General features: G+C 38.9%; 1 protein-coding gene across 1 annotated transcript in view; it reads left to right on the forward strand.

The window, feature by feature from the left end:
• EPS8 (EGFR pathway substrate 8, signaling adaptor) overlaps positions 1 to 25472 on the forward strand; it is a 70401-nt gene extending 44929 nt beyond the window's left edge. Inside the window, exons 17-20 of the mRNA XM_007454617.1 lie at positions 9701 to 9923; positions 21622 to 21802; positions 23476 to 23605; positions 25359 to 25472. Coding sequence (XP_007454679.1) covers positions 9701 to 9923; positions 21622 to 21802; positions 23476 to 23605; positions 25359 to 25472 — 648 coding nt within the window. The remainder of the gene's footprint in view (positions 1 to 9700; positions 9924 to 21621; positions 21803 to 23475; positions 23606 to 25358) is intronic.
• Positions 25473 to 27437: the final 1965 nt, after the last annotated feature.

Here is a 27437-nt window from a genome sequence, read left to right on the forward strand (position 1 = left end):
TCTACCAGTTCATCTTCACCAGCCTTTGCTCTCATCCTCTATATAGACTTTGATTATAGCCTGTTTGCTTTCAACTTTCCAACTACCGAATCCTAATCCTTTTTTAAAAACTGCCTTCACATGGTAGACCCTCCACCCAAGTTTCAGCACCATTATCTTCAGATGTGGTAATCACAAGAGACCAGGGCCGCCTCCATGTGCTCTTGAATCTGTGACAGGATCTCTAGAATCACACCTGCCGGCAGAGACGGAATGGATGGACGGTCCCATGCTTAGCCTCCGAACCTGTGGTAGCTACTTTCTCATGCCCCCAGGAAAATTCTTTTCATTTTCAGAATCTTGAGCAAAAGATCACATCTGACCCCATAATGATGTCATATATTTGCGCAGAAGCTGAAGCTGCATAGAATATGCAGTGAAATAGTGAAATTTCCTGCCTAGGCTAAGTAAAATGCAGACTGTCCAAACCTAGAACTGTGGTCACGTGCTGCTATGACCATTCTGTAAGGATTTCTGCCTCCTCACGGCATTCAAGCCCAGCGCAGGCCCTGCACTCATCCAGAGAGACTTCTGGCCTTATTAGAATTCGAGAATCAAGGAAACATTTAAAATAAAGGATTGATGTACAATTTATAGATCTTGATAACTTCAAGCGGTGGCAGTGGGAATTCTGTTTGCTGTGCTTATGTTTGGGCTGGCCTGATGTGCATATATATTATGTACTTATGTTATGTTCATCATTTGTCATTAGCTATTGATGCCAAAGAAGGAGTTTGAGTTATTCAAGGTATGGTCTACTCCATTTCCCATGGATTTTTGAAGTGAATTTTCTAACTTAGACTTAATACCTTTTTCTTTCCTAAGTTCTTTCTTTTCTGATTTTTGTGATGTGGTTACCTGACATAATATAGGCTTCTGTCTGGTTTGTAAATACCAATTCTTTGTGTTCTTTCCTATAGAGGTTTTCACTGAATGCCTTAAGCAGTGTTAAAGAGTGTATGCCTAAACCAGTGATGGAGTGCATACCCTTTGAGCTATATTAACTGGGTTTTTTTGTTTTGTTTTTTTTTTGTTTTCTTTTTGCGGTACGCGGGCCTCTCACTGCTGTGGCCTCTCCCGTTGCGGAGCACAGGCTCTGGACGCGCAGGCTCAGCGGCCATGGCTCATGGTCCCAGCCGCTCCGCGGCATGTGGGATCTTCCCAGACCGGGGCACGAACCTGCATCCCCTGCATTGGCAGGCGGACTCTCAACCACTGCGCCACCAGGGAAGCCCCTGAACTGTTTTTAATATTTAACTCATGACAAACAGTACGAAGCACTATTTACAAAGGATATCCCTAGTTGTTGTATGTGAGCAGAAGCCCAGATTTTATATATAAAATGTTAGAGACACTTAGCCAAATTTGTTTTTATTTGTGTGCATGGTTGCTAGGAATGGCAAACTCCCATAAAATAAGATACCCTAAAACTTGCAAATACTAACGTGAATTCTAAGTATTCTCCCCACCTGAGGTTTCCTAGGGAATTTAACCTCTCTTACCTTTCCTGTTAACTGTTCAGTCTCGTTTTTTTCTTCAATTTAGATTCCCGGCTTGGGCCATAAGTTGACTACTCTGTTTAAAGGTTGCTTCTGTGTAAAGCTGAACCAAAACTATTAATACATATCATAGGTAGAGTACTTTTTGAGAACATAAAATTATTTCTCCTTTCTTGCACAGAGCCTCAGCTTATATTTTTGTCAACTTTGGCAAAACCAAGAAATTTTTTAAGTGCTCACAAGTTTCAGGAGTTTGTTTGGCTACTTTATGTAAATAGAAGCTTGTAGGGATTGCTTGTTCGGGCTGTTTCCTTTTAAACGTTTCAACACTATCTGACTGTCTGCTGAAATTTTCTGGATACAGCTCTAAATGCAGTGATGTATGTAGAAATGTGTATAGAAGCTGTGTGTGTGTGTGTGTGTGTGTGTGTTTAGGTTGAAAGCTCTACTTTTATTTTTTTTTATTTTTTATTTTTATTTTTTTATTTTTTTGGCGGTACGCGGGCCTCTCACTGCCGCGGCCTCTCCCGTTGCGGAGCACAGGCTCCGGACGCGCAGGCCCAGCGGCCACGGCTCACGGGCCCAGCCGCTCCACGGCATGCGGGACCCTCCCGGACCGGGGCACGAACCCGCGTCCCCTGCATCGGCAGGCGGACTCTCAACCACTGCGCCACCAGGGAAGCCCTGAAAGCTCTACTTTTAAATGGTATTAAAAACAATCTACTTTTTAACATCTCCTGAAATATTTGGTCTCAGCCCAACAAAACCACCGAAATCTTGTAAAATTTTAATAAGCAAGCTTGAGAATCTGCTATGTGTTATCTGGCATAAATATGACTCTAAAAGGATTCCTATTCTCAAAGCATTTATGACACACCCAGAAAAAATGACTAGATAGAATATGATGAAAAAAAAATCACTCTCAGAAATATATGCCAATTATTTTATATCTCTACAACAGCGTTACCAGACACTTTTATCTAAAATATCTAAAGAATAATCCTGCAGCTTATTTCAGAATGACAGTGAAGGTACCACCATATTTCTATAGATTCAGGTAGTCCTAACACCCTAATCTCATAGAACTCCACTGGATTACAAACATATCAAAAGCGACTCTATGTCTTATTTACCTTTTCATTCATTCACCCCACAAATATTTATTGAGTGCCAGCATCTCGCACTTGATGAAAAGAAAGACAGAAATCCTAGGACTGAGCAGTTCCTCCATTAAAGCCTCTGCCTCCCAGAATCAAATATCCAGGCCATCTGCCCTGGCTTTGCCCCTCCCTTTGTGTTTGTGTATCAGGAGCAGTGACCCTCTCTCTGCTCAGAAGTGGCTGACACTTTTCGCCCTGTCTCGTCCATCCAATGACATCAAAATTTTACAGAAGTTTAAAGAAATTTCTCACAAAAACATTTTGGATCCCTGTACCATACTACAGAAAGATGCTCAGGCTGTATGCCACGTCCTTTAAGGACTTCGCAAATACCAGTATATTTAATTCCTACAACAACCTTGTGAAGTAAGCACGTTTTATATATGACGAAAATTAGGTACAGAGAAGTGCCTTGCCCACAGTCGCGTGGCCACATGAAGCCAGAGTGGGGTCCCAGGACTCTGGAATCAGAACCTATGCTCTGATATGCTCGACTGTCATGAGGAATAGTGCTTAGAAAAGAGGCGCTAAATTCCTTAACTTGGAATATCTGGTTTTCTTTAATTTACAATAATCTTTTGATGTTCCCAACTGCCTGCCCTTTGTTACAAAACTTCTATATAACCTGGCTTCCCCACTTGCCTCCTACGAGCAGTTCTCTTAGGGTTACTTGAGATGCTGCCTCCCAGGCTTGAAGTCCTAAAAATTCCTGCTAAATAAAACATAACTCTCAAAAAAAAAAAAAAAAAAGACTGATATCCCATTTTGTCCAGACATATAGTTTTTCACCGTATGAATGCTTAAAGTGACACTTTCTCAGAATAGGTTTACCTTGCACTGTCTTGTGATCAAAGTCTGCTGAATAAAACATAACTCTCAAAAAAAAAAAAAAAAAGACTGATATCCCATTTTGTCCAGACATATAGTTTTTCACCGTATGAATGCTTAAAGTGACACTTTCTCAGAATAGGTTTACCTTGCACTGTCTTGTGATCAAAGTTGATCTGATCAGTCATCACCCTTGGAATTGGGTTTTTGCTTTATGCCTCCATCACTTGGGTTTCATTAATTCTTTCATTTTTTAATCGTTTAAGAAAATAATCCAAACTATGTAATTCACTTAGAAAGTAGGCTTTTTTGGAACGGTGGGCATAAGGGAATTAGATGTGAACGATTTCCACATAGCATCTACAAGTCACCAAATTTTAAAAAGCCACAGACTTAGGACTGTTAGTTTCATACACTTATACCTCCTGTAAATAAATATGTAGAAATAATGGCAGTTGCTGGGGGAAGGGCACAAGAGCAGCCCTTGCCTGCAGTTCACACACTGTTGGTTAGAGATTCTCTCTGTTGGCAGGGATGCTCATACCTGGCACCAGTCACCAATAGGTGTTGAGTTGCCACCTGATGTCCCTGCGAGTCCAGGCTATTTAATATCCTCACATTTGGAGTGATTTTTTACAGCTCAGTAAAGACTACCGTTCCCACCGAAAGTGTTTTTCACCAGGGTTTCAGCAGAGTTTTAAAAATGAAGGGGAGGGAGGTAATAAAGAATTTTCGAAAGATGTGGAACATAAAAAAAATAGATTGGTTGAAACCACAGGGACAAGGAAGTAAATGTTTATGAGAGATTACGGAGAAATGAAGATAAATGACATATCTTTTGATGAAGATTCTGTTATAGAACATTCCAGGACTTTAGAGTACTTTTGCTGGGCAACACATGGACCTCCAGGGTACTTCCTGCCCACCTGGAAACCACCTGCCACATCAAGTTTCGATATGTCTTTTGACTTGATTCCCTGACCTCTAGCGCTTTGACTGTTCATCTACCAGAATCACCCTTTTGCCAACGTAGATTCCCATGTCGTACACCAAGAGCAGAAGCCAATCCCTGCCCTTATAGTATTTCCAATATCTTCAGAGGCTTGACTAAAGAACTCTTTTATTTATTATTAATTATGAAGTCCACGTGCTTATTATTATTATAGATATGCTTACTCTATAAGATGCAAATAATTTTGAGTGTCTGGTCATTATGGTCCTGTAAATTCAACAGAAAGTTTCCCCATCTGCTCTGTTTCCGAGCAAGAGATATTATGATATTGTGGAAACAGCTCCAGTCTAGGTCCTGGTGCATGAGGATTCTAGTCCTGGCTCTGCCACTGACTAGCTGTATGACCTTAAAGAAAGCATTTTCATTTTCTCTGCTCCAATTTGCTGAGCTGTGAAATGGAAGGGGCCAAGTTTCATGATCTCCACAATCCAGTCTAGATATAAAATTTTATTATTTTTCTATATACATGTTAAAGTAGCCCTAAGTTGAAAGTGGAAATGTTTTCTTCAGGTGAATAGTAGACCACTAGCACTACTAATTTTACCTCCTGTTATGAATGCTCTGTTTTTCAAGCTCAATCCAGATATTCAGATACTGCTGGACAGAGAGGACAGTTTTACTAAAGATGTCTTTATTTTCATTCCAGCAGACCAACTTCCTGATAATATTCCATTCTTAAAAAAATTTTTTTAAGTTCATCTTAGAACACTCTGTTCATCTATCAATTAGAGGCATGGTCTTTAGACAGGGATGGTTACTTTTTATTCTGCTTCACGTGTTGACATTTTTCCCAATAACTTCTTGCAATAATTTGAATAATACCTACTATCTCTCTCTTTCCATATAAATTACTGCCCAAAAGGCATATTACAGAATTATAAAATTTTGTTTGTTTAACTGCTTACAGGTTCAACTAAAGTTCACTAAAACACACCATGATATATATTTCCTTTTGTAAATCAGCTTAAGAGTTAGTCTTACATTAAATATACTCTAATTGAATTCTTTATAAGCTATAAGAATAAGATGAACCTTTATCTTAATATTTTTAAAACACAGTACTCATACACAAATATCTACTGAAATACTCTACATGGTTTATACTGTAGTGTGAGCCTATATAATTAGTTTTCCATGACTAGATAGTGGTGGAAATTAATTATATATTTACAGGCTCCTTCCCTGGTTGATTTGTTGGGAGGTAATCTTACTGTCAAAAACTAATTTGCTCACGGTTTCTGATATTTGATGTAAAGTATAATTGATATTATCTAGTTCCATCTCCTATGTTAAATCTTCTCATTTGATGTGATTTGCTCCATTTTCCTAATAGCAATTACTTGGCGAGCTGTCAGAGGTAACTCATATTTGTTCCCTCAAGGCACTTCTTTTTAATGTAATTTTTTGGATTCAATCTCCGGACTTAACACCCTCCAAATGTTCCAGCTGTGCCTAGTTTTCACTGCAGAGTGCCAAAGAGACTAAATTTAGAGGAAAAAATGTGTAGATTCCATTTTTAAGAACAGTTCAATTTTACTGGCTTTGTTGGGCTTGCTTGCATAAATTCCCTTCTGAAGCAGTATCTTGCATGAATCAGGAGCTTATCTACACATCTCTTTCTTTAATCCTTGAGAATTTCTACTCAGCTTTAGTGGCTAAAGAAAAGTGACTCATTTGGACTTAATTATCAACAGAAAAGTACATTTTCCACAGGGTCTAGTAATTCTGACTTCTTTCAGAGAAAGAAAAAAACAAAGAGATTTTGTTTTAAGCAGAACTTTATATTTGTGAGAGATAAAAGGCAAGAGTTAGGAAGTGACAGTGATCGTACAAAAGTACAGCCACACCAAGGTGACCCATCATCCCAGTTTGCTCACAGCTGAGGGGTTTGGAGAGATGTGGGACTCTTGGTTCTGACACTCGGAGAGTCCCAGGCAAACTGGGAACACTCGGTCAAGATTTCTTTTTGGATTTGGAGATTCAGCACCCTTCGTTCAGCAGAAGAAAGTTTGGGGTGGACTTCTGCTCTCCAAGACTTGCCATCAGTTGAGGGGCCATCAGTTCTCTACCTTCAGCCTCATATAACCAAGAGACAGTAATAGCGAAGAGTGAAGAGCAGTAACTAGGTGGTAAGTAAAAGGGAGTGGAGCAGGTACAGCAGGGGACAGAGCAAAGTGATTTCACGAGTCACTCCTGATTCCCTTTCCTCCTCGTGGAGGATGACATCAGTCTCCATGGAAAAGCCACCTTGGTTTCTGTTTCAGAACAGGTTATCATGATTTGAGGAAGGCCCTTCCCCCACTTTTTCATTCCAGGGGTTGGAAGCATGAGGCAGGAAGGAGGACCAAGAAAAAGGGGGAAATATGCAAGTAAATAAAATTACGACCTAATTCATGAAAAATTTTCCTATGGTTTCTCTGTATATTATATGAATATTTAAGTCTGTAGTTCTGATAGGTTATACTGATAAAGTTGCATTATGTAGCAATGACAGATGGGTGAAACAAGGCACAGAAGATTTGGTGAGCCTGTCTGCAGGCCTGATTGTGACAATAACACAGGTTTTCAGTTTTTCACAGTATTTGATGGCTAGCCAAACGCTAGCTGTTCTTGTTTTTCTGAAAGCAAAAAATGTGAATCATATCATGGAATGCAGACCTGATAGCATTTTTTTGTTTTGTTTAAGCTTTAAAAGCAGTAATTTAAACTCTGACACTTTTGAAATCCTAATGTGAGAATTCAGTAACTCTTCATGAAATTATGTGCCGAGGACATTCTTGTTAAGGGTACATTGCATATACATTGATGACTTTGGTGTGTGCTAAGTATTACATTTCAGTGATGTTTGCTGTATTTTGATTGCTCAAACTATTTTATTGGCCCAAATATAGGAACGTTGTTTTGTGGATGATAAAAATAATAATATAATACACTCGATTATTGAATATGTTAGAAATGTTTCCAGGCCTTGAATTGCAGAGGGGTCAGCAATATCTGTTTCTCTCCCATCAAACTCCATGGCTTGCTCTGTGAATTTAACCCCTACTCATTCCCTTCCTCTTTGCCTCTCGCCCTCTCCCTCCCATCCCCCTCCAAGAAATAGCAGCACATAAACTCTTCTTTCAGTCTTTCTCCCATCCTTGCTTCACACCCTCCCACCTTCCCCACCCACTGGCAGGTGAGCGGTGGCTTTTAAAGAGACAGCAGAGAACCAGGGCTGCTCCCCTCTCTGGTTTCCACAGGTGTTACTCATTTGCTGTGAAGGTGCCTTTGAGGGTGGTGTGTTGTTTTTTAAGCAAGAATTACAAAGTGATGTGTGCCTGTGGTGTGTATTTTGATGTTTTTGATCTCTGTGGAAATTGGGAAGGCCTCTTTTAAAATCAATATGACCTTATATTTGGGCCAATTTAGAAACTAAATGTAAATACTCTTCTAGCCAAAGGACCAGATTACCAAAAGGCCTGCTTTTTGTATTTCATCTACTAATCCTGAATTTTAGAATAATTAAAATTGTGCCAGTGCAGTATCTAAACTTTACCTAAATTATAAGTCACTGCTCTGTATCTTTGATTCTATACAAAAAATTTGCCTTTTGAGAATTTGGAACTTATTTTATTTCAGTTATTAAGATTATTTTGTTTAAAGTTTTAACTATTGTGTGTAGTTTAAATAGGGAAGATGCACAAATAATATTTTATAATAGCCTAAATCATGGTTTAAAAATTACTGAAAGATATTATATATTCTATCACATCTACCTTTTTTTAATACAAATCCCCCTGTGGACTTTTTTCCTAATAATATGCTTTTGACATGTAGTCATAAACATTTTTTAAGTAATTAGGGGGTTGCTTTTATTCCCATAATAAAAAATCCAGAGGGAGGCACATACCAGGTAGTTTCACATAATGAAAAGTCCAGGATCCTCTTAACTTTTTCTTTTTCTAAGAATTTTTGTCTTTAACTTTATTTACATGTTGTATTATGTAGACAGATTTCCTAATTTTTAATCCCTTTTTATTTCTAGGTCAAACCTAGATAACTTGGTCACAATTCATTATTTTTGTTTTTATTTATTTATTTATTTTTATTAACTTTTTATTTTGTTTTGGAGTACAGTTGATTAACAATGTTGTGTTAGTTTCAGGTGTACAGCAAAGTGATTCAGTTATACATATACATGTATCTATTCTTTTTCCAGTTCTTTGAAATTGTCATAGAACAATTTCATAGTCATAAACCTTTAATTAAAGACCATACCATTACCCTCACCACATTCCTATTTTAACAAGGAAACTTTCTAAATTTAATAAATTAGCATTAAGATGATGGCAGAAAGGGATATGGCTTGAAAAAATTAACAATACTTTTAAATTACTTGTTTATTTTAAAGCATACTCCTTTTTTTTTTTTTTTTGTGGTACGCGGGCCTCTCACTGTTGTGACCTCTCCCGTTGCGGAGCACAGGCTCTTGACGCGCAGGCTCAGGGATCATGGCTTGCGGGCCCAGCCGCTCCGCGGCATGTGGGATCCTCCCGGACCGGGGCACGAACCCGCGTCCCCTGCATCGACAGGTGGACTCTCAACCACTGCGCCACCAGGGAAGCCTCAAGCATACTCCTTTTATCTACTGAAATATTACCCCTCTTCTTAACAAATTACTTGGAAACAGCAGAATTAAACACTTTTGAATATAATATACATTTAAAATAAGGAGTAAGTAATGCTTTCTGTTATTGATATTTAGCCTTCTAGCGCAGTTAGAAGTTCTTATTAACAGCAACTATAAAATAATCAGAAATCTTTTGACCTACCCTAATCTTGTGTGATTCCAGGTTCAAATTTAGTTTTCTTGACATTTATTACTATTATTAGTACTAATGTTTGCTATTGGTGTATCCTTTTTGATTGTGAGCAAATGTGTAGAATATTAAAAATATATTTTTAATAATTATTACACCAGGTAGGATTGGAGGGTTGTGCATGTCTGTCTATACATACATATATATGTATGTATATATATTAACACACACACATTTGCTATGGATTTGCAAGGAAGTTTACAAATAAATAGCCAACAGGGTCCTGTCAAAGTATAATTTGTTTTCCTAGCCTAGTTTTATATTTTCACAATTCCGAATTAATGATTTGTCTTTTTATAGAAACAAAGGATGGAGTATGGTCCAAGAGCAACTGACATTCCCTCTGCTCCATCACCTCCTCCAACACCAGCTCCTGTTCCTGTTCCCCTCCCACCTTCTGCTTCAGCACCTGTTCCTGTGTCAAAGGTCCCAGCAAATGTAACCCGTCAGAACAGCAGCTCCAGTGAGAGTGGTGGCAGTATTGTGCGAGATAGCCAACGACAAAAACAAGTTCCTGTTGACCGTAAGTTTCCTAGGGAGGCAAAAAATATACAGTTTCTCCTGGGAATTAAAAGCACTCTAAGTAAAAATTGTTTATTATTGGTTCTGCTGGTAATAAATACTATTAAATATACAGAATAGTCCTTGCACGGTACTCCATAGACTGCAAAGATTTTCACCTCATTTCTCATCCTCCAAGTAATTCTGAGAAACAGGAAGTTCTGTCTACTCTCTAATGGGTGTATTTCTACATATTCCAATATATTGTGGTGATTGAATACAGACTCTGGAGCCAGACATGCTTGAGTTTGTATAGTGAAATATCACTTGCTGGCCATGAGACTGTCAAGAATTTAATGATCCTCTGTATGCTTTAATATCTGAAAAGGGGGGGCTAGTGATATCTGCTTCATAGGACAATTGTGAGGATTTCATGAAATAATGCATATAAAGCCTTTAGACCAGTCGTTCTCAGCCAGGGGTGATTTTACCCCCTTCCCCTGGGGACATTTGGTATTTGTCTGGAGACATATTTTGATCACAATTGGGTGGATGCTTACTGCCATCTATTATAATAAGTAGAAGTTAGGGATGTAGTTAACAACATCCTAAGATGAACAGGACAGCGTCCGTCTCCCCGCTCACACACACACAACAGAATCATCTGGCCCAAAATATCGATGGTACTGAGGCTGAAAAAGCCTGATTGATTTTAACCAATATGACACATTATAAGCAGTTAGTAAATATTTACTCTTATCGTCATCAGTATCACCATCATAGTTTTCCTGCTTCTCTTCCTGATATTTGCCATACATATATATATATATATATATATATATATATATATATATATATATATAGTGTGTGTGTGTGTGTGTGTCTATATACACACACAGTCACACTAGCTTAATAAACCTGCCAATAGCACTTTCAAATTTGCCCTCCAAATTCAGAATTTTAGACTTCAACTTCATACTTTCATAAATTGAAGTTTTATTTTTCATGTGAGTGGTTAAGTCTGAAAACCGGATTTAAATAAGTTAAAACAAAAGACCCTATGGCCAACTTTGGATTATCCTTGTTAGTACTTGGGAACAGCAGGGTGGATAATTTGAAAACTGAAGATAATTCTAAGATAATTTTTACTTTGTTTTATCTTGTAGCATATTTTATCTTGTCTGTTTAATCTTCAAATTATGTTTTTTAAAGTATTATAAAATTACTTTGCTTTATCGATACTTGATACATAAAAATTCTTGGAAGACTAGAGCCAGGAAGATATTTCCTTAGTATGATAAAAGTATATAAAGTGTATGTGTGTGTAAAGGATATTTTTCATTCTCTCAAATGGCTTCTCGTAGGGCTCAGTTCTGGGTTCTTTTCTCATATAAACATACTTTTACTGTAGATGATCACTCTGTTTTCATTTCTTTCAACATTGTTTATACTGTTGGAAAAGGAGTGACTTGAAAATTTGTCTTCATATCAAATCTCATCTCTGGCATCCAGATACAAGTTTTTTTATTATTTTTTTTTTTAATACATCTTTACTGGAGTTTAATTGCTTCACAGTACTATGTTAGTTTCTGTTGCACAACAAAGAGAATCAGCCATATGCATACACATGTCCCCATATCCCCTCCCTCTTGAGCCTCCCTCCCATCCTCCCTATCCCACCCCTCTAGGTCATCGCAAAGCACAGAGCCGATCTCCCTGTGCTGTGCTGCTGCTTCCCACCAACGATTTTACATTCGGTAGTGTATATGTCAATGCTGCTCTCTCTTCGCCCCAGCTTCACCCTCCCACCCCATGTCATCAAGTCCATTCTCTATATCTACCTCTTTATTCCTGCCCTGCAACTAGGTTCATCAGTACCATTTGTTTTGGGTTTTTTTTTAGATTCCATATATATGCGTTGGCACATGGTATTTGTTTTTCTCTTTCTGACTTACTTCACTCTGTATGACAGACTCTAAGTCCATCCACCTCACTACAAATAACGCAATTTCACCTCTTTTTTATGGCTGAGTAATATTCCATTGTATATATGTGCCACATCTTCATCCATTCATCTGTCGATGGACATCTAGGTTGGTTCCATGTCCTGGCTAATGTAAATAGTGCTGCAGTGAACACTGTGGTATGTCTCTTTTTGAATTATGGTTTTCTCAGGCTATATGCCCAGCAGTGGGATTGCTGGGTCGTATGGTAGTTCTATTTTTAGTTTTTTAAGGAACCTCCGTACTGTTTTCCATAGTGGTTGTATCAATTTACATTCCCACCAACAGTGTAGGAGGGTTCCCTTTTCACCACACCCTTTGCAGCATTTATTGTTTCTACCTTTTTTGGTAATGGCCATTCTGACTGGCGTGAGGTGATACCTCACTGTAGCTTTGATTTGCATTTCTCTAATAATTAGTGATGTTGAGCATCTTTTCATGTGCCTCTTGGCCCTCTGTAGGTCTCCCTTGGTGAAACGTCTATTTAGGTCTTCCGCCCATTTTTTAACTGGATTGTTTTTTTGATATTGAGCCTCATGAGCTGTTTGTATATTTTGGAGATTAATCCTTTGTCTGTTGTTTCATTTGAAAATATTTTCTCCTATTCTGAGGGTTGTCTTTTTGTCTTGTGTATGGTTTCCTTTGCTGTGCAAAAGCTTTTAAGTGTAATTAAGTCGCATTTGTTTATTTTTGTTTTTATTTCCATTACTCTAGGAGGTGGGTCAAAAAAGATCTTTCTGTGGTTTATGTCAGAGTGTTTTTCGTATGTTTTCCTCTAGAAGTTTTATAGTGTCTGGTCTTACATTTAAGTCTTTAATCCATTTGGAGTTTATTTTTGTGTATGGTGTTAGGTAGTGTTCTAATTTCATTCTTTTACATGTAGCTGTCCAGTTTTCCCAGTACCACTTATTGAAGAGGTTGTCTTTTCTGCGTTGTATGTTCTTGCCTCCTTTCTCATAAATTAGGTGCCCATATGTGCGTGGGCTTATCTCTGGGCGTTCTGTCCTGTATCATTGATCTATATTCCTGTTTCTGTGCCAGTACCATTGTGTCTTGATTACTGTAGCTTTGTGGTATAGTTTGAAGTTGGGGAGCCTGATTCCTCCACCTCCGTTTTTCTTTCTCAAGATTGCTTTGGCTATTCGGGGTCTTTTGTGTTTCCACGTGAATTGTAAGATTTTTTGTTCTAATTCTGTGAAGAATGCCATTGGTAGTTTGATAGGGACTGCATTGAATCTGTAGATTGCTTTGGGTAGTATAGTCATTTTCACAATATTGATTCTTCCAATCCAAGAACGTGGTATATTTCTCCATCTGTTTATGTCATCTTTGATTTCTTTCATCAGTGTTCTATAGTTTTCTGAGTACAAGTCTTTCACCTCCTTAGGCAGGTTTATTCCTAGGTATTTTATTCTTTTTGTTGCAACAGTAAATGGGAGTGTTTCCTTAATTTCTCTTTCTGATTTTTCATTGTTGGTGTATAGGAATGCCATGGATTTCTATGCATTAATTTTGTATCCTGCAACCTTACCAAACTCACTGATTAGTTCTAGTTTTCTGGTGGCATCTTTAGGATTCTCTGTGTATAGTATCATGTCCTCTGCAAACAGTGACAGTTTTACTTCTTCATTTCCAATTTGTATTCCTTTTATTTCTTTTTCTTCTATGATTGCTGTGGCTAGGACTTCCAAAACTATGTTGAATAGGAGTGGCGAGAGTGGACATCCTTGCCTTTTTCCTGATCCTAGTAGAAATGCTTTCAGTTTTTCACCATTGAGTTTGATGCTCACTGTGGGTTTGTCATATGGTCTTTATTATGTTGAGGTAGGTTCCCTCTGTGCCCATTTTCTGGAGAGTTTTTTTTTATCATAAATCGGTGTTGAATTTTGTCAAAAGCTTTTTCTGCATCTATTGAGGTGATCATATGGTTTTTATTCCCTAATTTGTTAATATAGTGTATCACATTGAATGATTTGCCTATTTTGAAGGATCCTTGCATCCCTGGGATAAATCCCACTTGATCATGATGTATGATCCTTTTAATGTGCTCTTGGATTTTGTTTGCTAGTATTTTGTTGAGGATTTTTGCATATGTGTTCATCAGTGTTATTGGTCTATGATTTTCCTTTTTTGTGATATCTTTTTTCTGGTTTTGGTATCAGGGTGATGGTGGCTTCATAGAATGAGTTTGGGACTGTTCCTTCCTCTGCAATTTTTTGGAAGAGTTTGAGAAGGATAGGTCTTAGCTCTTCTCTAAATGTTTGATAGAATTCACCTGTGAAGCCATCTGGACCTGGACTTTTGTTTGTTGGAAGATTTTTAATTACGGTTTCACTTTCATTACTTGTGATAGGTCTGTTTATATTTCTAGTTCTTCCTGGTTCAGTCTTGGAGAATTGTACCTTTCCTGGAATTTGTCCACTTCATCGTGGTTGTCCATTTTATTGGCATATCGTTGTTTGTAATAGTCTCTTATAGTCCTTTGTATTTCTGCAGTGTCAGTTGTGATTTCTCCGTTTTCATTTCTAATTTTATTGATTTACGTCCTCTCCCTTTTTTTCTTGATGAATCTGGCTAAGGGTTTATCAATTTTGTTTATCTTCTCAAAAAACCAGCTTTTAGTTTTATTGATCTTGCTATTGTTTTCTTCGTTTCTCTTTCATTTATTTCTGCTCTGATCTTTGTGATTTCTTTCCTTCTACGGAATTTGGGTTTCCTTTGTTCTTCTTTCTCTAGTTGTTTTAAGTGTAGGGTTAGATTGTTTATTTGAGGTTTTTCTTGTTTGTTGAGGTGAGATTGAATTGCTATAACCTTTCCTCTTAGAACTGCTTTTGCTGCGTCCCATAGGTTTTGGGTTGTCATGTTTCATTGTCATTTGTTTCTATGTATTTTTTTGATTTCTTCAGTGATCTCTTGGTTATTTAGTTGCACACTGTTTAGTATCCATGTATTTGTATTTTTTACAGTTTTTTTTCCTGTAATTGATTTCCAATCTCGTACCATTGTGGTCAGAAAAGATGCTTGATATGATTTCAATTTTCTTAAATTTACTGAGGCTTGATTTGTGACCCAAGATGAGATCTATCCTGGAGAATGCTCCATGCGCACTTGAGAAGAAAGTGTATTCTGCCACTCTGGGTGGAATGTTCTATAAATATCAATTAGATCTATCTGGTCAGTTGTGTCATTTAAAGCTTGTGTTTCCTTATTTATTTTCTGTTTGGATGATCTGTCCATTGGTGTAAGTGGGATATTAAAGTCCCCTACTCTTATTGTGTTACTGTCGATTTCTCCTTTCGTGGTTGTTAGCATTTGCCTTATGTATTGTGGTGCTCCTATGTTGGGTGCATAAACATTTATAATTGTTATATCTTCTTGGATTGATCCTTTGATCATTATGTAGTGTCCCTCCTTATCTCTTGTAATAGTCTTTATTTTAAAGTATATTTTATCTGATACAAGTATCTTTTGATTTCCATTTGCATGAAATATCTTTTTCCATCCCTTCACTTTCAGTCTGTATGTGTCCCTAGGTCTGAAATGGGTCTCTTGTAGACAGCATACATATGGGTCTTGTTTTTGTATCCATTCAGCCAGTCTGTGTCTTTTGGTTGGGGCATTTACATTCAGGGTTATTGTCGATATGTATGTTCCTGTTGCCATTTTCTTAATTGTTTTGTTTTTGTGGGCCTTTTTCTTCTCTGTGTTTCCCGCTTAGAGGAGTTTCTTTAGCATTTGTTGTAAAGCTGGTTTGGTGGTGCTGAATTCTCTTAGCTTTTGTTTGTCTGAAAAGCTTTTGACTTCTCCATTGAATCTGAATGAGATCCTTGCTGGGTAGAGTAATCTTGGTTATAGGTTTTGCTCTTTCATCACTTTAAGTATATCCTGCCACTCCCTCTGGCCTGCAGAATTTCCACTGAAAAGTCAGCTGACAGCCTTATGGGGATTCCTTTGTATGTTATTTTTTGTTTTTCCCATGCTGCTTTTAATACTTTTTCTTTGAATTTAATTTTTGTTAGTTTGATTGATATGTGTCTTGGTGTGTTTTTCCTAGAGTTTATCCTGTATGGGACTCTCCATGCTTCCTGGACTTGGGTGACTATTTTCTTTCCCATGTTAGGGAAGTTTTCGACTATAATCTCTTCAAATATTTTCTCAGACCCTTTCTTTTTCCCTCCTTCCTCTGGGACCCCTATAATTTGAATGTTGGTACGTTTGGTGTTGTCCCAGAAGTCTCTGAGATTGTCTTCAATTCTTTTCATTCTTTTTTCTTTATTCTGCTCCCTGGCAGTTATTTCGACCGTTTTGTCTTGCAGCTCACTTATTCATTCTTCTGCCTCCGTTATTCTGTTATTGATTCCTTCTAGTGTATTTTTCATTTCAGTTACTGTGTTTTCATCTGTTTGTTCTTTAGTTCTTCTAGATCTTTGTTAAACATTTCTTGTATTTGCTCAATCCATGCTTCCATTCTATTTCCAAGATTCTGGTTCATCTTAACTATCATTACTCTGAATTCTTTTTCAGGTAGATTGCCTATTTCCTCTTCATTTATTTGGTCTTGTAGGGTTTTACCTTGCTCTGTCATCTGTGACATTTTTTTTTGCCATCTCATTTTTTTTTTTTTTAATGTGTGCGATTGTGTTCCTGTTTTACTGGTCGTTTGGCCTGAGGCTTCCAACACTGGAGTTTGTAGGTTATTGGGTTGAGCTGAGTCTTGGTGCTGAGATGAGGAACTCTGTGAGACCTCACTCTGATGAATATTCCCTGGGGTCTGAGGTTCTCTGATAGTCCAGTGGTTCAGACTTGGAGCTCCCACTGCAGGAGCTCCCCTCAACCCCAGGCTCGCAAATCAAGATCCTGCAAGCCACGTGGGGTGGCAAAAAAAAAAAGAGAGAGAGAGAAACAACAAAGTAAAAAATAAAATCAGACTAGGAAACTAACAGATATGATAGAAAGAATGTAAAAATAAAAATATAGATGAATCAACAACCAGAAGGTACATCAGTACCACAATAGTGAAAAAGAGGAGGAGGGAAAGGAAAACAAAGTGGGGGATGGGTGGGGCCAATGCTCAGGACCTACAGGGCTGGAAAAGGCCCTGGGGGCTGTGGGGGGTGGGGCTTAGGCTCAAGGAACAGAAGGGGCCCAGGCGTGCCCCCCACCCCAGTCTCAGAGGGCGGGAGACCTCACCTGGGGGCCTAGCAGGCTTCCTGGGCTTGAGTGTGTGGGGCAAATGCCCTCCTCTGGTCTGGGTTCTGGGAGGGCCCCTCCCGCCTGCCTCTCCTGATCTCCCCAGCCTCCCTCCTCTGCCCCCAAGGACCCACGTGGCCTGGAGGGGGGTTTGGAGGGCGGGGGATCGGCCTGGGAGCTCAGCAGGCTCCCACTGCCCGAGTGTGCAGGGCAATCGCCCTCCGCTTCTCTCCCACTCCTCCCTGAGGGCATCTCCCGCCTGCATCTCCTGTTCTCCCCTCGGCCTCCTTCCTATGCCCCCAAGGACCCACGTGACCTGGAAAGGGCAGGGGATTAGACTGGGAGCTCAGCAGGCTCCCTGTGCCCGAGTCCAGGTACAAGTTTTGAACTATTAACTTTATAGCTGAGATTGGAACTTAAGATTCAAGTTCTCATCTCAGTAAATCATAGCCCTATCTCTTCAGTTGTGGTCACTCTTGATTTAAAAAAAATTAAAAAGAAGACACTGAAACTATTACTATTTAGTTGTTCTAGAAATTCTGGTTAAATGCAATAAGCACAAACCTACTTTTATACATTACTTTCTCAGCTGAAGTATAGCCAATTTAAATTACCTTCTCATCCATGTCTTAACCTTACCAAAGATCTAATGGAAAACTGAGGTTTTGGAAAAATGATTAGCTCTTTCTGTGTGGCAAAAACAACTATGCCTGTGCATGTGTGTGTGAGAGAGTGTGTGTGCATAAATATAACTGGCAACTAAATTTTAAAATATTTTTGTGTATTTTTTGAAAAGATGCTTTTATTTTTTTTCAGACACGAAAGACATAGTTTTGAGATGAGAAAGTTCTGTAAATGTTTTTATTGATTTCCCTAAGGAAAATTTTCCTCTCAGAAACTTTCTTCATTCTTCCCACAAGTTTATAACATCTCCCTTCTTTGTTACGTCAGCGCGGTAATCTTTGACACAGTGGCACTCTTTTTCCAGGCCTGGGATCAGGGTTCATAGGCGTCCAGGCCCAGTTTTGGAACAGTCTGTGGGCTGGGACAGTTTGTTCTTTGTCCTAGTCTAAGAAACTAAGAATAACCTAATGGGAAAGAGACATGGTTAGAATACTTTAAAGATAGAGAACCCGCCTGATAATTGTGACTCATCATTTTCAAGTCTGTTTTTCATAAGTCAAAGGGTGACACTGGTATGTAAAACATAAACATATGTCCCCAACTTTACACATGTACTTGTTTCCTTAAACTAATAAAATTTTGCATTTACTTATGTAATTTTCCTTTTAAAGATAGCTCAGAAGTATAGTTTGACATTAAATGTAGTCCTTTTTATAAAACAAATATTTTCTTGATAGCTTTCTTTCTTGAGCACGTTTTTGAAGAACATTTCTACTGAACGAATACTGGGGCTTCTCAACAGTCTTTTTAGAACCAAATAGACATGCTTCTTTATTGGTAACCAGGTCTCTTTCAAAATATACCTTTTGTGGTACTTGCGTTCTCTGCTTATGGCCTAGACTTCTGATAAGAGTAAAACGGAAGGAGCTGTAAATTGAATACTCACCCATAAAAATGTTACCAAATAGCTATGAACAAGGAAAAAAAGTCAACAGGCCTATTTCTAAAATGTCACAAGTAGCGAGAACCCGGCTCCTTTTCTGAAGTGTTTACTGCATTTATTCAAACTAGCTGCTTGGAGCCCTGTGTCATATAAGCTATTCAGTTTGACTTGTCATAAGATTCAAAAAGCTTCTCTTCATCACTTTTGAAGATACCAATGCTTCAGTTGTTTTGCATGTCTTCCATTTCCTTTGAAATGTTAGTCCTTTTATATGAGTTTAATCTTTTGTAATCAGAAGTGTTGTTTTAGAAAGAGGTGTAAAGTTAGTCTGGTGTGTTGTTATGTGCTAGAACGTTGCAAATGGAAACCAAGGCCAGGAACACATTAGAAGAGGTTTTTATATTCCCTGGGAAGAGGTTATGCTGCAGACTGGAAATGATCCCACAGTGGCTAAGTCAACAGATAAGGAGATAACTATTTTAGTGTGGCGATACTTGTTGTATTTCTTTGAGATGTACTCCAGTGTTGTATGGCAGTGTGACTACATTGTACTGATTTAAAAGCGTTAACTAATGAAATGCATGCCCTGTATTACTTAAATGTAACAATCAATAATATTCCCTCTTACTCTCTTTAGCCCCCTCATCCTCCCTCCTTTCCTCCCTTCCCTTCTCTTATTTCTCTTTCTTTTGACTTCTTTCTTTTTCAAAAGGTTTCCTGAGTACTTGAGGCATTAAAAAAAATTAGGCTGCAGTAACACTATTTGATTATTTCACACTTTCATTTATTTCCCAGGGGTACCAAACACTTTCTAAAAATACTTTCCCTGAAAAAAAAAATCAGAACAATGGTCACAAAAGCTTCCTTAGTGACCAGGTCACTGTCACTTGCCAAGTTAGTTAATTGGATTACTATATCAGTTCTTTGCACTTAATTCTTGAAGGTGATATACAAATAATGTATCTGTGTGTGTGTGTGTGTGTGTGTGTGTGTGTGTGTGTGTGTGTGTGTATCTGACTCACATTTTAAATGCATCACTTTATCTGTTATACTGAGAAAAGGATGAAGAGTAAAGAGTGGGGTCATGGAGAGTAGAAGCAGAGAGACCTGTAAATAGGCTGGTGGCTCAGACCAGGCTGCTAAGAGAAAAAAATGGAGTGAAGTGATTGGGATGTGTGGTGTATTCTAATGGTAGGACCAACAGGATTTGCCGATGGATTGGATATAATCGAGGGCAAAGGGGAGTCAGGCATACCTACATGGTATTTTGTTGGGGGAACTGGAAAAGTAGAATTACCAAGTTGGGAAGTCTAGCATAAAAGTAAGCTTCAGGAGGAAGATGAGTAATTCAGATTTGAGCATGTTATGTTTGAGATAGCTAATAGACATCCAATAAATATATCAAATAGACAGTTGATGTGTATTGGTCTAGAGTTCTGAGGACCAGTCTGGACTAGAGAAATAATTTGGGTAGTCATCAGCTTTTAAATGGCATTTAAAACCAGGAGACCAGGCACAACAATCATTGATGGAGTGAGTGCAGACAGAGAAGAGGTCCAAGGACTGTGGCCTGGAGAGTTGGGGAGATGAGATGAGCGTCTGAGAAAAGGATGCTGAGGAGAGGCCAGTAAGACAGGAGGAAAATCAGAGAATGTGGTGTCCTGAAGGCCATAAGAAGAAAGTGTTTCAAGGAGGGAGCGCCTTCTTCAAATGTTGTTGATAGATTCAATGAGGAAACAACTGGGAATCGACCATTGGAGTATAGCAAAATGGCATATGGAGGGATGGGGCCAAAAGCCTAATCGCAGTGAATTTAAGAGGAAATTGGAGAATGAGAATTGGAGTCAGCTGGTATAGACAGCTTCTCGTGGAGTTTTGCTAAAGGGGGAGCAGAGAAATGGGCAGTAGCTGGCAGGGGATGTGGGGTTAAGAAAGGGCTTATTTAAACATGAGAGAAATAAAATAATAGCATGCTTGTAAGCGGATGAAATGATTCAGTAAAAGAGGAAAATTGATAACATGGGAGAAGCAGGGGGGAAATTACTGTCAAAGTATTCAAACAGACAGAGGACATGGAGTCTAGTACACATGTAGAAGGGCTGGCCTGAGGAGAGTGGAAACAGTTCATCTATAATGTAATAGAAGGAAGGCTGGCAGAGTGTACGGGGAAAGTGCCAGTGGTAAGGAGAGCTGCTGGGGGGACTTCGGGAGGTTTTCTTTTAACTTCTTTATTTTACTCAGAAATTATGCAAGTGAGATCATCAGCTCAGGGAGAGCACTGAGGACTGGGAACTGGAGGTTTGCAGAAGGAAGAAGATAGGAAATACTTGTCTGACCATGGACAGTTATACGGTCCCAGGCAGGATTTCTCAACCTGAGCCCCTGTGGACGTTTGGGGCTAGATAATTCTCTAATGTAGCAACGTGACCTGTGTGCACTGCAGAATATTTTGTGCATCCCGGGCCTCCACCCACTGCATGACTGTAGCTTCCTTCCCCCTTGCCCCCTGTTTGTGACATCCCAAAGTATCTCTAGCCATTGCCAGATGTACCCTGTGGTTAAAATTTCCCCCAGTTGAAAGCCACTGGCCTCGGGAAATGTAGTATCAATGTCACAGAGCATTAACAGCCCAGTGGAGGTTCATGATCATGAATTTAACATGAGCTCACTCAGCATTGTTGTGTTCTGTTCGGTGTGCAGGTGCAGCACAGAATAAACAGAAAGTGAGATTTAACAAGGGTGGGGGGGCTTGCCAGATGAATACAATGAAGAAAGAAGAGACAAGGAGTGATTTTAATAATTGATCACGGAGTTTATACTTGGTGAGGATGAAAGGAAAGATGGTAGGAATACTAGATCGTAAGTCCTGTTGGAGTCAAAGGATTCTTGACATTGGGGTTCTAGAGAGAGCAACAACTGTTAGGGCTTTCAGAACTAACCTCCTCTGTGTTGGTATCTAGGAAGGAAATCCCAGATGGAGGAAGTGCAGGATGAACTCATCCACAGACTGACCATTGGTCGGAGCGCCGCCCAAAAGAAGTTCCACGTGCCACGGCAGAATGTGCCAGTTGTCAATATCACTTATGACTCCACCCCAGAGGATGTGAAGACATGGTTGCAGTCAAAGGGGTTCAACCCTGTGTAAGTCTCTCTGGGGATACTTCACAGTTCTGTGTGTTTAACATGCAGTGTTTTCAATTTGATCACTAAGATGTCACAAGTGACTCTTAGAAAATGTGAGAACCCGAACTGCATCTGTTTCCATGCTCAGGAAATGACTCTAGCCATTTATAGCTAAAAAAAAAAAATTGGAGGAAGCAGAAATAACTATCATTTGATGGCACCCCATTTTCTAGATGGTGGTCTCTGTTCATCGTTGGTCCCTCAAGCAGTCTCTTGGCAGCTTTGAGGCAGGTGGCTGTCTTTCTGCCTCAGAGGGTCACACAGGATGGGACTGTAGTCTTACCTAGACTCCCCAGACCACAGAGGACATAAAGCAGAACGTTTTCTCCTGCTGCAGCATAGAGATCCCAGGCAAATGAAAAATAGGTGACGTTACTTATTGTAGCTTATAATCTAATAGAGCTTTCCTTTAGGAAAGCCACAGTGAAGTTTCTATTTGTCTATAATTAAAAACTTGTAGGGGCTTCCCTGGTGGCGCAGTGGTTGAGAGTCTGCCTGCCGATGCAGGGGTCACGGGTTCGTGCCCCAGTCCGGGAAGATCCCACTTGCCACGGAGTGGCTAGGCCCGTGAGCCATGGCCTCGGAGCCTGTGCTCCACAACGGGAGAGGCCACAACAGTGAGAGGCCCACGTACCACAAAACAAAAACAAAAACAAAAAAAAACTTGTAAACATTTTCTTGTATATTTGGTAAGCATATTTGAATATATGTATTTGAACTGCTTGACTAATACATATTCAAGAGCACTTGACACATTATAAACTCACCCAGTGTGACTGAAAGCATGAGGTACACTGGTTAGTCAGTTGCCTGGCTACTAGAAAGTTATCCATTCCTTCTACGAAACACCAAATTTCAAGAAACTGGTAATACACAGTAAAGATAATAAACCCAGTTGACTCTTTTTTGACACTTCATGATCAATGATCTTATATAGCCTCAGGGTCGTTATCATGACCGTCCCCTGTCATTGCCCTAAGCACTCTAGTACCATTTATGAGTTCCAGTGTATGGAACACCTAGAGAAGAGAGGTTGTAGCAGGACCAGAAATCTTTCTTTTGTTTTATCCAGACAGTATTTTATTTATTTATTTGTTTGTTTGTTTGTTTTAATTTTTTTTTTTTTGCGGTACGCGGGCGCCTTTCTGTTGTGGCCTCTCCAGTTGCGGAGCACAGGCTCCAGACGCGCAGGCTCAGCGGCCATGGCTCACGGGCCCAGCCGCTCCGCGGCATGTGGGATCCTCCCGGACCGGGGCATGAACCCGTGTCCCCTGCATCGGCAGGCGGACTCTCAACCACTGCGCCACCAGGGAAGCCCTATTTTTAATTAGTTTTTATTGAAGTATAGTTGATTTACAATGTTGTGCTAATTTCTGCTGTACAGCAAAGTAGCTCACTTATACACCTGTATGCATTCTTTTTTATATTCTTTTCCATTATGGTTCAGCCCAGGATATTGTCTGTAGTTCCCTGTGCTATACAGTAGGGCCTTGTTGTTTATCCGTCCTCTATATAATAGTTTGCACCTGCTAACCCCAAACTCCCAGTCCATCCCTCCCCCTTGGCAACCACAAATCCAGACAGTATTTTTAATGCTCTATTTCCCTCTTTTCCTTCTTTTGTTTTTTCAGAACTGTCAATAGTCTTGGAGTATTAAATGGTGCACAACTTTTCTCTCTCAATAAAGATGAACTGAGAACCGTCTGCCCTGAAGGGGCCAGAGTCTTTAGCCAAATTACTGTACAGAAAGCTGCATTAGAGGTACGACTTCTCAACCTAAGGTGGTGCTTTTCTGCATTAGTCAAGAGTATGGACTGCAATTTGAAAGCTCTGGAAACAATGTTTATATCCATATAGGTCGCTTTCTTTGCCTTTCATGCAGAGCTGAATTCAACTTGATTCAGCTTTAGTAATCTGTCACTGGAGACCATTAGCGACCATTTTCAGGGAGATTGATTTGTTATAAGTGCTCCTATAACATGAAGCTTGAGCTTCATATACTTTTGGATATCTAATGAAAAGCCTGATGTTCTCATTTTACGTGCACTACCTCTGTAGGAATTTTATTTACTCATTTACTTCGGGTGAGTAAATGACTTAAGAGGCCAGAACTCTTTTACCTGTCCTTAATATTTAGTTTGGAGATTCTAGCAGGTTAGAAGTTATAAAGTCTTAAAACCGTGGCTGTGTGCCTTAGGCCTGCTTATACATATAAATAATCAGAGGGAAAATATTAGGTAGGGATCATTGAAAACAGCGGGCCCTGAAGAGTAATTCTTTAGTTATAGTTGTTTCTATGAAAGAAAAAGAGTAAATGTTTTCTAGATTGGCTATACTTAAGGTTTCAATAGCCTACTCTACTTAACGTGGGCTGTGTAAGGGTAGTAGTTTCTAACTGTTACATCTCACAGCTCTCAGTAGCTTTCATGAAAATTAAACTTAGACTCCAATGAAAGGGTATAGGCTTTGGCATGAAATCAATACATAATTATCTCTAGCAGGTTTATTGTATAAATTCAACAGTTAAATAACTCAGTAAAATAGCTTCGTGCATACAACCCTGTAACCATTCTCACTCAGGAGAAATTATATTTCCCTTGGAAATTTTTCCTACGACATTCATCTTGGTTGATTCTGTATTAGACTTTTTGTATATTGAATGTGAGTCGGGATTATATCTTTTCTGAGGCAGTTTTGTTACCATTATACCTTCTAATTTTGTTGAGAATGTATAAATTCCTCCTTAAGGGTTATGATAGAAAGTTCCATATTCCTAATCTTTCTGAATTCCTTCAGTCCAGACTCCCTATCACTGTCATTTCCCCTGACTTCCCATGTGCTCCTGGCCTCTAGCTCCTGTTCCTCTGGATGTGAAGTAAGGCAGAGACTTCCTACCTGAGGTTCTTCGTCTTCCCCAGGCACCTTCCCATCATGCCCTTCTCTTGCATCTAGTTCATGGTTCATATTACTCACCTGTGTTGCCAGAGATTTCTGTAGATGAGAGAGGAATAAGGAGGGTGCATAGGGATTGTAGGTCAGGTTTGGAAAGGACAAAAGCCAACAAGATGTCAGAAGGTCAGAACCCTTTGGTATGAGGAAACTTGGTGTCTTCCGAGCCCAGTCTTTGGGCCTGATTTAGAATCCCCTAAGGTAGATAGATGAGTATCTTACTTGACCTAAAGAGCATTCTTTGATAATTTACCATCTTTTTGTGCTTCTTGTACAATCTCTTCTTTCCCCCAGGGAATCTAGAGCATTCCACATGCATTACTGATTTATCTTTAACAGGTTCAAGTGAAAGGCATGGTGAATGAATTGCCTTAACACAGTATAAGTGAAAATGTGATGTTAGTAAAGTCCAGCATCATCACTTATATGAAGGGCGGCCTTCAGTTTTCCCCTTAGAGACATGAGAAGAAAAACACAAAGAACTTTTAGCCTAAGCCATTTCATGACATGATTTGCAGCCTCACAAACCAGTAACCATCTCGTCCGAACCATGTTTGTTTTTCAGGATAACAACGGCAGCTCTGAGTTGCAAGAAATCATGCGAAGACGACAGGAAAAAATCAGTGCTGCTGCTAGCGATTCAGGAGTGGAATCTTTTGATGAGGGAAGCAGTCACTAATTAGTTTTTAAACTCCATTATTCTTGGCATTATTCCAACCTGCTTTGTTTTAAGAAGCCATGAAGGGAATGGTCAGATTCTTATTTCTTGGTATACAGAATGTATCGCCATAAAGAAACAGTGCAAACATAAGTAAGCAGAGGACTTGCTCCTGGGCCCGTTATTTTTATTAAAATGAAAAAATTTTAAACAGAATTTCTCACCTTGGGAATATTTTGCCTACTTTACCAAGGTGAGGTTTCCTTTGTTGGATTAATTATTTCCTCCCCATCTCAATGCCTAAGCAGACTTTTTTTTTTTTTTTTTGACAGTGGTGAGTTTATTTATTGCAACAAAACAGAGATATTGCCCATGATTCAAAATCTAAACAATTTCAGTTTTGCCTGTGACTATGGTATGTATCATCCAGGGTGTAGCTTACTTTAGAAAGGCTATAGCCTCTGCTTACTTAGGTCTCTTCTCCAACATACCCAGTAATAGAATGTTAAGATTTATTTAAAGTTCTTAATGCCAACAGTTTTTAAAAAAAAGATTAAAACATTTAATGAACTGTAAAATACAACAAGGCCTTGGACATACAAATAGAAACCTTTGGAGCATTCCCGAGACATTTTATCTGTCGTGGCTCTGTTGATCACAATTCTTTGTATAGCTTGTATTTTGATTCAGTTTATATTCTGCTTATTATCTATACTGTGTTCTTATATAGGAGAAAGCACAAGTGTAAAAGAGGTCATATACATTCAAAATCTGTCACAGGAAATAGCCTGCATTGGTGTGTGTTACAGTATTCTGCTTAATGAAGGCCTCAGTTCTGAATATTGATATAAGTAGTTAAGAGCAAATTGGGGCCATTTTATGAGTTTATCTGTGTCAAGTTTTTCTGGTAATAAGAAATAATATACACATATTTTAATCCTGTGAAAGATTCTAGGTAGAGAAAAGAAAGAGACTTAACCTTCAACAAATGTTATTTTTGAAAACATGATTTTTGTCATTAAATGTTATATTATTTCACATATATAAAACAGATGTTATGTAAGAATGTTGTATATTTTAACATAAATCCATTTAGAGAGATTATCTAGATTCATTAATTTTCATAGTGCCTTTTTCACATGAGTCAGCTGGAAAGTCTGCAATAAACAGTATTTGCCGTACATTAATAAATAGCTTCTGTCTCGTTGGCAAAAGGGACCTTTGGCGTGTAGAGTGGGGATGAGTGTTTCACGGAATGTGTAAAACAGAGGCCCACGCTCTTCTTTCTTTCTTTATTTTTTTAACTGATTTCCAGTGGAGTTCTGAGTGGGTAGAAACTTCTCTAGAATACTTTCTTCAGTTGTTTCTCTTCTTTCCACCTCTCTTATTTTATCATCTTTTCTTTTACCATCTAGTAAAAACAAACTTACACACCATTTGTGATTACAAAGTGCTTCCACATAAACACTTTGTTAGAGATCTACAATAATCTGTGAGTTGTATTTTATAGATGAGGAGGCTTAGCTTCCTAAAGGCTAACTTTCCCCAAATCATGAGGGATATGAGAATCTCTTGTCTTCCATTTCTCGGTCTCTCCGTAACGTCGTCCCTTGGACAAAGTGAGGCAAACATGAGAATAATAATTATTGTAGATCCTTCCCATTTCATAAGCACTGATGCACATTTATAACTTAGCCCTTATTGAAAATCTCTGAAAATGTAGGTATAAGACAAAAGAAATTAGCATGGAAAAGTTAAAATAACCTGTGTGTAACATAGCATATCTGACATGAAGAGAATTGGTATCATTTATAAGTATGTCTTTATGCCATAAAATTCCAAAGGAAAATATCACCAAGGTAGTAATTGCAGGAAGTAGTTACCTCCCTCTGGGATGTGGAGACCAAGAGAAGACTTGGGATCAATGGGATTTAAAAGCTTGAGGGAGAGTGTGGATCCCGACATCTGAGGAGTTAGGCCACTGGG

The sequence above is a fragment of the Lipotes vexillifer genome, unplaced genomic scaffold (genome assembly GCF_000442215.2).
Source record: "Lipotes vexillifer unplaced genomic scaffold, Lipotes_vexillifer_v1.1 scaffold911, whole genome shotgun sequence".
In the NCBI taxonomy this organism is placed as follows: Eukaryota; Metazoa; Chordata; class Mammalia; order Artiodactyla; family Lipotidae; genus Lipotes; species Lipotes vexillifer.